A 12,474-nucleotide genomic window follows, 5' to 3' on the forward strand; every position below is an offset into this window, starting at 1 on the left:
GCATTGCAAGTGTCATGCATCATCTCTGATAAATAAATGGTAAAAGTATGTTCAGAGATGATATGAGAAAAACACATGAGGAAAGAGATCAATCCAGACTCTGGCAGCTCCATATACCAATCTGACGACAGTGCCAGCCCAATGAAATCATACTGGGAGACTGTAGGAGCACCTCCAAACTAGGCAGCAGGGTTGTGCGGCAGTCTGGCCAGAGCCTGCCTGTGTTTACAGCCTTCTATCTAAGTCAGCCATCTGTAGGCTGTGCTTAAAAATAGCAGACGATGTTGGTGTCTATATTAGCCAAGCAGGGCTGTGGCAGGCAAGGGCAGGACCTGGCTCTGTGCCCATGGTCAGCATGATCCAGACTGGGGGGGACTGTGAGGCTGCCATCCTCTCCCCAGACGAGGCTGCTCTTTATAAGGCCAGCAGCGAGGCCCAGAGGCTCCATGGGCTTTAGGGAAGCTTAACCTCTGGGCCACATGAAAAACTAACGCCAGGAACTATCTGCCCTTTCAAATGTAGGAAGTATGCCATAGACTCGTATGCAGTGGGAGTGGTATGGAATTGAGTGAGGTGACTGAACATACTTTTGTTAGGGTGTGTGTTATGGTTAGGGAGAATGTATGACATTTAGAAAAAGGGCACTCCCTTATTAACCAAGACTACAGGCATGTTTGAGAGAAAATGAAAAAGGGAAAGTAAACTATGTTTGTACTAAGATGCACGCTGAGCATTCCTAAAATGATACACCTAGCATTATGCCTCAGATATATAATGTATGTGCTGAGTGTCGGCTGCCCTTTGATCCAAGTGGTAAAATAGTGATTACACAGTAATAGCCTATGACTTATTTGTTTTTTTTTGGTATTCATTTAAACGAGTTGGGGGTCTTTTTATATTACTGTATGTGTCAGTATGTTTGTGCGTCATACCATACATGTGTGTGTGTGTCATACCGTACATACATGTCTGTATGTGTCAGAACATTCAGAGACAGGACACACCTCTGAGTTCCACTAGATCTGCCTGAACCCCTGTGGCTGTTCCAGTGATAATGAGCCCGTCAGAGAGGAAAAAACGCAGCTGCTCTGGCCGTCGACTCCACTATGCTCACATCTGAAGTCAGGGCATGGGAGCTAGAAACACAAACCCACAAATCACAAAACATCCAATTACACTTACTACAAAAGTCAGAAATTGTACCTTTCATCTCCTTGCTGTACCGTTTACGGATAATATTAGCCGCAATACTTGCATGTTGAAAACCTTCTGAAATGCCATATCAGGACATCTAGGCTAGCCAGTGGGGTTGTCTGACTGGAATGTTTTTTGAACGATTGCGCACCTGTGCTTCTTTTTTATATCAGTGAAGATCTGTACATGTTCAGCCTTTATTTGCTTGCCGTATCGCAAAAGGACTCCGACACATGCATTCAAAAGGCCTTCATCAGCAACATGTGAGAAGACATATCCCTCTGCCCTGATAAAATCCATACCTTGGAAATAGACAACAACGAAAAATAGGTAGCTAAACATTTGCTTTTCCCAACCTCTTAACACGGATCTTTCTATTAAACTCAAATTCCAGCCTAGCCTGAAGCACTCTTGCATGCATGTATTAATCACTAATAAGCAAAGCCAGCTATATCAACCTGAAGCCAGTGCAACAGCAAGAGCTGTTTGCTGCAGACAGGATCTGAACTCCAAAAGGCAGAGATGGACTGATCCCCCTCTCCGCTGCACACACTGCTGTCATAGAGGCACACACCTCTGGTCCAATTGAGAATGTGTACTGAACGTCATGCATGTCCTCAATGATCAGCCCCTCCTGTTCAAAAGATCAACAGACAATTCATTTCCAGTCATCCTTGAGGATGAATATTGTGGTTTACATAGGCTACAATATTAGTAACATCAAAAAGTAAGGAGTTATTCTGTCTGCTTATACTTACAAGTCCTGCATTGTGATAGATTCGTGGCGTGCTTCCTCAATAATTTGAGGCCATGCTTCCAAAAGGTGTGCCTGAAAAACATCAAATCAAAGTTTTTAAAAAAGAGAGTAAAAAACGACATGCGTCTCAATAATCTTTACCTGGTAAGGCTTGAACATGAATCATTCCAATAACCACAAATTTGGCACGTCCAACGAGTTTCAGAAACTGTTTTAAACCAGTTGCAAAGTGGAGGCACAGTGGCTTTGAAATGAGACTCGTCCCCATGTAGCTGCTAGCTTGATCACGTGCCTGGTCAAAGTGTACGTTAATGCAGGTTTCGAGATCTATGAGTGATTGTCACCCAATTCCAGTGTTTTCTTCGTGTGGCTCATGAAACATATTAAAATAACAGTTATGCCTGAGAAAAGGCACAAAGGGTGCAGATTAGCCTCCTCATCTTCTGATAAGAAAACGCAAATGTATGAATTATATATGAAAGCATAAGATGGTGTCTAAAATGTATTTGACTAAACCTGCACTGTTATTTTCCAACAAATCATTAGTGTAGACAAGAGGAAGCCACTAAACGTAGCTAATGCACTAGTGCAGGGCGCCATCACCATTCTCGTTGAGCAAATTGCGCGGCATTAATTTGATCTTAAAATAATGACATAAGTTACCTCTTGCATTATGGACAGCGAAAGTCTATTCTGTCGGCTTGACAGAAAAACATTTTTAAAAATGTCAGGGGAAATCAGCATAACGTCCGGATTTGCAGGTTTTTGAGAAGGACACAGTCTTTGTTTACATCCGTCTTCCCTAGCCACGCGGTACTTTGTGGTTCCGGATTCTAAGTACCGCCCCTGAGTTGTCGCTGCACCAGGCACACCTCCCTTTTGCTGGATAAATGCAATATTTGGAACACCATTATAATGTACATTTCTCACACAACATAAGATTTCAGGTGATTTCACTCTTCACTTCTGAACAATTAATGACTAATAATAATGTTCGTTAAAATGTAACTGCAAAGGGTTACTGAACAGCGCCAAGTATTTAAATCACCCGCTCGGACCGCCCCTTATAATATGTAGACAGCAAGCAGTTTATAAGCCAAGGCGCAAAACTCACCGCACAAGAACAAGTAGCTAGCAAAGTTCACAGCTACCTTTTGATGACAGAGGTCACGAATCGAACGATAATTGAATAGCTAGCTAAGAACTGTAGCTATATTGTGTCTGATCCTTTCAGCCAAGTGTGGACATCTTCGCAGGGGAATATATTTAGGTAAGCTGGCAAAGAATTGAAATATCTCTTGTTAGCTAGTCGTCTTACAACTTTTCAATCAAACTCCCTCAACGTGATTCGAAATGAGTGTTAATATTGTAAATATCCTGAATTTGAAAGGCGATGGACAACATTGGATGGATAGTGTTTTTGTGAGAGCTTGTTAGAGCGGGTGAATGGAAAATGGCATACTTGATGGCTCGGCCATTTTCTGTCCAGCTTCTCTCTCTCATTTAGAATAAATGAACTCGTTTCCATCGACTGTAAGTCAAACTGTTAGGTTTAGCTGATAGTGTGGAATCTGGTGTCGATGTATTCGTGTTTTTGTGACAATTGTTGCAGTATTTCATATTGTTTGTCCTTTAACATTGTCCCACTTCCATTTGCCCGCGCCAAGAGCTTTTGACGAGTTGGCTTTGTGAGTCTTACGTGGGGGGTTGGGTTGTGGTGTTATTACCTAAAATCTGAACAAATAAAATATTTTATGTTTGCAGGTTCTCTATATTGGAGGGATACACGTGGGCTATAATGCCAAGAAAGGGGTAAGTTTCAGTTTTGCAGTTTGACCTAGTTTTGTCAATGTAACTAGGTGACGAAAAAAGTTCACGCTAGGTAGCTGGCTTGCTAACTAACTAGCCGCGGCGTAGCTAGTTAGTGAGCAATAACTAAAACGTTTCTTAGCATTTCAGCAGGATGCATATTATAATATAATTCAATATTTACTGTGTCATTTCAGGAGAAATGTGGAATCCAAGTCTATTGATAACGAGATGCCCAAGGAAACTACAGTGCGATCCAGGAAAAGAAAAGCTGACGTTGCCATTGTAAGTTATTGCTATCTGGGTATTGCTACTTTAGCGAGATGGTTACCTGGCTATGTCTTTGTAATATGGTTTATCAAAATGAACACTTTCCTTATTCAATCCTCAGTATTTGCAAGACCCAGATGAAGTGGCAGAGATGATAAAAAAGAAACAGTGTGGAACTCAGGTAACTACATGCATTGTACTATTCCAACGCATTCCCTTGCAGACCATGCATTTGTTGGATTTAGCTAGCAACACATACCAGTCAGGTTAACCTACACAGGTTAATCAGGACTGTTCAATAAATGACACAATTGTGTTTGACACCAATAGCAACTGATTAGTCTCAGAAACAAACAGCATGGAGAGGATTCTATCAGTCAGACTTTCTTCTCTTTTCTTATCCCTCCTGTGCAGGTGTGCTGGAATCCTGAGTCAGTTTTCACAAGCCCGTGCAGGCGGATCCCCACGCCTGACAATGAAGTCGATCAACCAGTTGCCTTGAATACCACTGGGTTTTCTGCTCAGTACACCTTCAAAAACATATTTGTCACCCCCACCAGGTCTTCCCCTCTTCCTGTGCTATGGTGAGTCACTTCTGGTATCTGGGACAACATGGGCAAGATGCAGTGACGCAGCTAAAGAGCAGGAGTGGTTACTTGACATGTTTGATAAGTAATGTATGATTTTCATTAGGAGATTGCATGACCTCATACCTTAAACTCTGCACTTACACTGTCCAAGGCCAAGCATTATGATAACCAATGTGTTCACCTGTTTCATTTGAATGTAACAGACCATGTAGTCCTCTCACTACTATTGTCTTTCTAAGAGTGTACAGTCTGCTGTTATAAGAACAGATCCCTCTTTGGCACTCATTATGTGTACCTGTATACTATTTAATATTACAGTTCTGTGTTTGCACTCAGAATCAAGTTGAGGGATTCTTCGTTGATCTCTTAATTTGAAAACTACACATTTGAAATGGACGCTAACCCTCTGGGATGTGTTGCTCTTTGTAGCTGGGCAAGCAGAGATGACGTATGGAACAACCTGTTGAAGAAAGATGAGACGTATTCTCGAGACATCCACATCATGATGAAACACCCACACCTCCAACCCAAGATGAGGGCTATTCTTCTGGACTGGCTAATAGAGGTTTGTAGCTCTTTCTGTATCAAACTCCTACATTTGTCTCCCACAGTGTATCTACTACTTTGATCAATGTTACTTGATCAGTGTCATCAATGTTTATCTTAAGGTGGTGAGTGTATTAGTTTTACCAATAGATGTATGGCCCCAGTTTAACTAAGTCAACTGGGGCTAGACAGAAGAGATGGCTGTCAGGTGATGAGTATTAGCTAAGCTCTAACATATTCTAAGGGGAAGCCTAGTCAGCTGCACAACTGAATGCATTAAACCAAAATGTCTTCCGCCTTTAACCCAATTCTTCTGAATCAGCATTGATCTTTAAAGTTGGGTCGTGTCAGACCTATGGTATAGAGAACCATGATCAATACTATTAGGTGGGGATCTCTTCCTTAGCTGCTCTGTGACTTTGCCTACAACTTGTATTCTCAACCTTGTTTTCTCTCTCAGGTGTGCGAGTTGTACAAGCTGCACAGAGAAACCTTCTACCTGGCTCAGGATTACTTTGATAGGTTCATGGCCACGCAGACCAATGTTTTCAAGTCAACACTACAGCTCATCGGCATCTCTTCTCTGTTTATAGCTGCCAAAATGGAGGTAGGAAGATGCCTCTTCTACAACCTGTGTTAAGTAATTTTCTCCATTTTGTATATCAGAGGGAGATTTTTAATGTGTTCACTACCCTTTTCAGGAAATCTACCCTCCAAAGCTGCATCAATTTGCCTATGTTACTGATGGTGCCTGTACTGAGGATGATATCTTATGTATGGAGCTAATCATTATGAAGGTATGCCTCTCAAACGCTTTACGTCCCAGTGTTTCTCAGTACGGATGGGTCACATCCTTATTGTTGTCTAAAGCTTGCTGAGACATGATCGTTTAGCCATTTACTGTTAAAAATGACTACGTGTGTTCCTAATGATGCTCTGTCACTAATGGTAGTTCCTGTTTAACTTGATGGTAGGAGACTCAGAAGAAACATGTGTACTGAGCTAGGGAACTCTTCTCTGTGGAATGAAATCATCATGTGGCTCTTCCTACTGTGTCCCCCTTTGCTCAGGAGCTGAAGTGGCGTTTGAGTCCCCAGACATCTGTGTCCTGGCTAAACATCTACATGCAGATTGCCTACCTGAAAGAGTCCGAGGAGGTTCTCATCCCACAGTACCCGCAAACTACGTTTGTACAGATTGCCGAGGTAAGGTTACAACTGAGATTTCCCGGCGCCGCACGTGATTCATGGTATCTTACAACAAAATATACCTAAGACGATCAAGGCAAAATATGGTCTCACAGACGACAGTGCTTTTGCTTATACACGATGGCGTTGTAAGACAATGGTTTCACATTTCCTCAGAATGGCTCATTGCCTCAGGTCGGTGTTGTGCACATGCGGTGTTATTGTGCTCGCGTTTTTCCTTTACATTTTGTTTTCTCTCTCTAGCTCCTGGACCTGTGTGTGTTGGATGTGAAATCTCTGGAGTTCTGCTATGGAGTCCTGGCTGCCTCTGCCTTGTTCCATTTCTCCTCGCTGGAGCTGGTGGAGAAAGTCTCAGGTAGGGTTTCATTCTGAGGCTGTTCAGGTCAATCAACATCTTCAATCCAACCACTGAGTTGTAGATGTTTGGTGGACTTGTCAAGGGTGTTTTAGCCCTAACCAGACCCCTTTTGTCTTGATCTGTGCAGCGCTGAAGTGGTTAGACGTTGAGGCTTGTGTGAGGTGGATGGTCCCCTTTGCCATGTCCATCAGAGAAGTGGGCAGCTCAGCCCTGAGGCCCTTCAAAGGAATCCCAGCAGACGACATGCATAACATTCAGACCCATGCTGCCTATCTGGACTGGATGGTGAGGGCATCGTTTGTGATTTGTATGGTTTTCAACCACAATGTCAAACATTGGCATAGGGCATTGTATCAGGCTGTTCAGAGCGAATATTTTTTTCCCTCCGATTGTTTCTTGTGTTCAGTGGTACACAGCTGAGTTGCAGCCTGTATTGAGAGTTCTGTTGGTTTCTTCTTTAGGCGAAGGCATGCTCCTACCCACAAGTGGACGTAGATCGCAGCCAGAGTTCCCCAATACCGTCCGGAGTGCTCACTCCACCCCCCAGCAGCGAGAAACCAGAGGGCATCGTCTCTTGATTTCCGTTGGGTTAGTATGGGCTGAGGAAGTCTCAAGATTGGGACCAAGATATTGTAGGACTGGGAGAAATCCATTGCATTACACCAACATGTGCTCAAATGCTTTTTCTATATGCGTGCAGGTGTTTTGGTGCTAAGGTGAATGGATGTCTGTTTTTGAGTGATTGACAGTTTTTAATTGGAGTGTTGCCAAGCTGGACCACCTGCCAAAAACCCAGAGCTGTCACTGGCTCTGGGTGCTGCTAAAGAAGGTGGACTTGGATTGATGGAACAGTGGATGAATGTGTGTGTGTAGCTCACGCTTGCCATTTTGAGAAAGATAATACTGCCAGGTTTGGGGACCAGTAGCTCTGCTGCCAAAATGGACAAGTGGAACAGCCTGCTTCAGAAGCAGAAATATGGATTGTATTAAGATTTTAACTCTGCAACTTTCTCTCTTGCATTTGAGTTTTTACCAAAATGTATGATATTTGTTTTGAAATGAGATGCTGCTACTTATTTTTTAAATAAAGTCACTGTCGCAGACAGCTTTTATGTTTTACAATATTGTGGGTCTTTGCCTTGTCCAGGGACTAGGATTGTAGCCTGGTTGAACCAGCCTGCTGTGTTCACTATTCTGTTTTACTGTGTGTGAAATGGCTTGGTGAACTCAATGATCAGGCTGCTTCTACCAGGCCGGTACAGAGTCGATGTGCAGGGGCACCAGTTAGTCCAGGTTTAATGTACATGTAGGTACTAGATTTAAAGTGACTATGCATAGATAATAAACAGTAGCAGCAGTGTAAAGGGGGAGGGCAATGCAACTAGTCTGGGTAGCCATTTGATTAGCTGATCAGGAGTCTTATGGCTTGGGGGTAGAAGTTAAGAAGCCTTTTGAACCTAGACTTGGCGCTCCGGTACCGCTTGCCATGCGGTAGCAGAACAGTTTATTACTAGGGTGGCTGGAGTCATTGATTTTTTAGGGCCTTCCTCTGACACCGCCTGGTATATAGGTCAGGCGACGCTGGAGTGATGTACTGGGCAGTACGCACTACCCTCTAGTGCCTTGCGGTCGGAGGACGAGCAGTTGCCTTACCAGTCGGTTCTCGATGGTGCAGCTGTAGAAGTTTTTGAGGATTTCAGGACCCATGTCAAATCTTCAGTCTCGGGGGATGGGGGGGGGTTAGGCTTTGTGCCCTCTTCACGGCTGTCTTTGTGTGTTTGGACTAAGATAGTTTGATGTGGACAAAGGTACTTGATTCTCTCAACCGGCGCCACTACAGCCCCGTCGTTGAGAATGTGAGGGTGCTCGGTCCTCTTCCTGTAGTTGATGATCCTCGGTCTTGATCACGTTGAGGAGGAGGTTGTCCTTGCACCACACGGCCAGGTCTCTGACCACCCTATAGGCTGTCTTGTCGGTGATCAGGCCTACCACTGTTGTCATCGGCAAACTTAATGATGGTGGAGTCGTGCCTGGCCATGCCAGGGATGGGTCTTAAGGACAAGACAGACCGACATGCATGTCGGCTGTGCACAGCTCATTGGCTGGTTGGCTACTGTGTTGGTCTGCCTTGTACTTTAGGGTGTGGCCACATTTGAGATTTGTGTCTGAATATTCTGTATGGAGCCAATGGTTATTCAATGACTCATCATCCTGGAGAGGCCAATGATGACAGCTTTTAAGCCAACAGCATCACCATCTAATTCAGTTTAGGAGCCTGAGCTTGCTGATCTACTGAGGAAGTCCTGCTGTAGCCTACGATGACGCTGTCCTATCATTTTTGATGTGTGTTATGGTGTATGTGTAACCCAAGTATGCCTAGTAGGCGCAATCTACTGTAGCATAGGCCTACGATGTCGTCTAGTTTTATTACCATTTTAATAGGACCACAATGGAAGTCAACTTGTCATCAGTTTTAAATTCCTTATCCACGTGTGATTATATTTAGAAATTGGCAAATCATCTTTGGGTTAATGACAAACGTACAATATGATAGCTTTTGTAGTTATGTCACTCATCAAAAAAATATATAGAGCAGAGTTGAACGTGTCACTGGCAATGATGTACAGTACCAGTCAGAAGTTTGTACTCCTACTAATTCCAGGGTTTTTAATTTTTTTAACTATTTTCCATGTAAAATTAGTCAACATGAACTATGGAATAATGTAACCAAAAAAGTGTTAAACTGATATTTGTGATTCTTCAAAATAGCAACCCTTTGCCTAGACATATTTGTATGCTCTCAGCCAGTTTCATGAGGTAGTCACCTGGAATGCATTTCAATTAAAAGGTGTGCCTTAATTTGTGGAATTTCTTTCCTCAATTTGTTTGAGCTTATCAGTTGTGTTGTTACAATGTCGGGTTGGTATACAGAGGATAGCCCTATTTGGTGAAAGACCAAGTCCATTTTATGGCAAGAACGGCTCAAATAAGCAAAGAGAAATTACAGTCCGTTACTTTAAGACTGGAAGGTCAGTCAAAATTGTAAAAAACTTTGACATTTTCTTCAAGTGCAGTTGCAAAAACCATCAAGCGCTATGATGAAACTGTCTCTTGTGAGGACTGCCACAGGAGAGGAAGACCCAGAGTTATCAGCCTCAGAAGTTGAATTGCCAAATAAATGCTTCACAGAGTTCAAGTAACAGACACATCTCAACATCAACTGTTCAGTGGAGACTGTGAATAAGGCCTTCATGGTCAAATTGCTACAAAAAACACTCCTAAAGGACACCAACAAGAAGAGACTTGCTTGGGCCAAGAAACACAAGCAGTGAACATTAGACAGGTGGAAATCTGTCCTTTGGTCTGATTAATCCAAATATGAGATTTTTTAGTTCCAACCACCGTGTCTTGTGAGACGCAGAGTAGGTGAACAGATGATCTCCGCATGTGTGGGCCACACCATGAAGCATGGAGATGGTATGGGGGTGCTTTTCTGGTGACACTGTCAGTGATTTATTTAGAAGTCAAGGCACACTTAACCAGCATGGCTAACAGAATTCTGCAGCGATATGACATCCCGTCTGGTTTGCGCTTAGTGTGACTCGTTTTTCAACAGGACAATGACCCAAGACAACTCCAGGTTGTGTAAGGCCTATTTGACCAATATTGAGAGTGATGGAGTGCTGCATCAGATGACCTGGCCTCCACAATCACCTGACCTCAACCCAATTGAGATGATTTGGGATGAGTTGGACCGCAGAGTGAAGGAAAATCAGCCAACAAGTGCTCAGCATATGTGGGAACTCATTCAAGACTTTTGGGAAAGTATTCCAGGTGAAGCTGGTTGAGAGAATGCCAAGTGTGCAAAGCTGCCATCAAGGAAAAGGGTGGCTACATTGAAGAATTTAAAATATACTTTGAACACTTTTTTGGTTTCTACATGATTCCATGTGTGTTATTTCATAGTTTTGATCTCTTCACTATTATTCTACAATGTAAAAAGAAAAGAAAAAAGAAAGAAAAACCCCTGAATGAGTAGGTGTGTCCAAACTTTTGACTGGAACTATACGTCTACCATTTTATTAGTGTTCATGCTTCTCAATGTGGCGTACCCTTAGATGCTCCTCTTAAAGCCTTACCATTTTTATGTGTGCCTCTTGCTAAACTAAAGTTTATGCTGAAAGTTATTGAAGTTCATGACATAAGATTTAAACTGTTTAAGAGGAGAGTGAGATAAAAGCACGTTTCTGTAAAATATAAACCACTAGAATCATCTGCGTTTCTTTAAACTCACAGAATATTGTAGAAAGTTAATGGATTGGCCACAAAGATGACATCTGAGGTGGTGCACTGGGCTAGTGTAAAGTACAGAAAGCAGGAGGTATGTGAAAGGTGTAGATGTAAACATCTTCCGTGTCATTTTGTTTGTTTTCTTATTCACTGTAACTTGCCATGATTTGGAATCAAAGGGGACAAAAAGGAAAGTCATCTGAACGAAAACAAAATGGAGCATAAGGATGGCCTCTATAATGGCTGTCTCTTTCATGCGTTCACTGACAGACAGTGCCCTCTGCTTGCAGTCAAGGAGTGTGTGCTTAAAGATACACAGGACTAATCCACTAGATGTCAGTATGACGCTTTCACTGTCAAAGCTGCTCTCTTGTAAGACTTGCCGGGGACTACTCGACAGATGCTGCTGGGAGTAATTCGTGTACTTGTCTAATGCTCTGGTCCTTCACTTTGTCACAAACCAGATTGGATCACCTAAGGGTTTGTTTTTCTTTGGCCAGCTGAATTTATCAGATGCATTTATCAAATGGATTGATAGTATTGTCTTACTAAATCATTTGGATATTCAGTCTACATCAATTCCTCACTCTTTTTTACTAATGGCAGGAATGTGAGTGAACCATGCCATCTGAAGTTATCCCCTAAATAATCTTTCAACCATTTCAAATGATTGTTGGAAAAAAATATGGACTGTTCCTTTTCTGCTCTGGTGCTCTTCACACCCATCGACTGTTCTGCATCAATGTTCAGTGATTAACGCTGCATTAAGGCAGCAGCGGCCCTTGCTGTCTCTTTAAAGATAGGGGGGTGGCTTCACCCATCAGACAGGCTCTTGGGGCATGGGGCCCTCAGGCAGCCAGGCAGGAAACAGCACAACAGCTGTTATGCGCTCAATGGCCCCTTTGTTCTCGCAGCTCAGACGCTTGTGGCAGCAGCAGGTGCCCATTGGCTCAGCCACCAGCCGCACAAGAGTTCACACCTAGATAGGGGGTACAGTAGACACCAATCACTGAAAATGCTAAAGGGAATCCACCGACATATAGTAACAGTCTTTGGCCAGCGTTTGTGTTTTATATCATTCATACATTGCAATTCAAATGGCACCATGTGTCAACATTGGAATGACCAAATTGATGTAATCCTGCTTTGATCGAGAAAAAGGTGCATGTATTCTTAATTAAAACTCGGTCAAAGGTGCAAGGGAAAACATTTGTGGCTACATATTTTTCAATTGGGAGGCTGCCTCTGTGACACTTTAGGGTCAATAGAAATGTCTTTTGTCATGTCAAATAAGCCACTTGGTGACACATTTTATCCCTGAGGCAAGGCAGAGGGAGGGTAGCAGTGAAATAGCACTGATATTCATCGTGTATTCAGGTTTCCCATAGTCCCACATGCAGTATTACATTTTTGAAATGATTAATATCAATCAACATATTCAATATTAGTATT

The 12,474-nt window shown here is 42.8% G+C and overlaps 1 protein-coding gene and 1 long non-coding RNA gene across 4 annotated transcripts; one reads left to right on the forward strand and one right to left on the reverse strand.

Annotated features, from left to right (window-relative positions):
* Window positions 1–2: 2 nt before the first annotated feature.
* LOC129854171 (uncharacterized) lies at window positions 3–2,769 on the reverse strand. 2 transcript variants are annotated; one of them, XR_008759246.1, is made up of 4 exons: window positions 2,615–2,769; window positions 1,953–2,023; window positions 1,653–1,828; window positions 3–1,136 (listed from the first exon to the last, which is right to left on the reverse strand). It is a non-coding gene; the product is annotated as an uncharacterized LOC129854171 (long non-coding RNA). The 2 variants fall into 2 exon arrangements; XR_008759245.1 differs by having other exon boundaries at window positions 3–1,828.
* Window positions 2,770–3,015: 246 nt separating this feature from the next.
* Window positions 3,016–7,854, forward strand: LOC129854165 (G1/S-specific cyclin-E1-like). 2 transcript variants are annotated; one of them, XM_055920933.1, is made up of 12 exons: window positions 3,016–3,221; window positions 3,716–3,763; window positions 3,958–4,045; window positions 4,152–4,211; window positions 4,445–4,614; window positions 5,050–5,185; window positions 5,627–5,773; window positions 5,868–5,963; window positions 6,237–6,371; window positions 6,618–6,729; window positions 6,860–7,017; window positions 7,194–7,854. In XM_055920933.1, exons 2-12 carry the CDS (start codon window positions 3,750–3,752, stop codon window positions 7,308–7,310), a joined length of 1,233 nt encoding a protein of 410 aa, XP_055776908.1. In that variant the 5' UTR covers window positions 3,016–3,221; window positions 3,716–3,749; the 3' UTR covers window positions 7,311–7,854. The 2 variants fall into 2 exon arrangements, with proteins under 2 accessions (XP_055776908.1, XP_055776909.1); XM_055920934.1 differs by lacking the exon at window positions 3,016–3,221 and adding an exon at window positions 3,258–3,484.
* The last annotated feature ends 4,620 nt before the right edge of the window (window positions 7,855–12,474 follow it).

This window comes from Salvelinus fontinalis, chromosome 4 (genome assembly GCF_029448725.1).
Source record: "Salvelinus fontinalis isolate EN_2023a chromosome 4, ASM2944872v1, whole genome shotgun sequence".
Classification (NCBI taxonomy): domain Eukaryota; kingdom Metazoa; phylum Chordata; class Actinopteri; order Salmoniformes; family Salmonidae; genus Salvelinus; species Salvelinus fontinalis.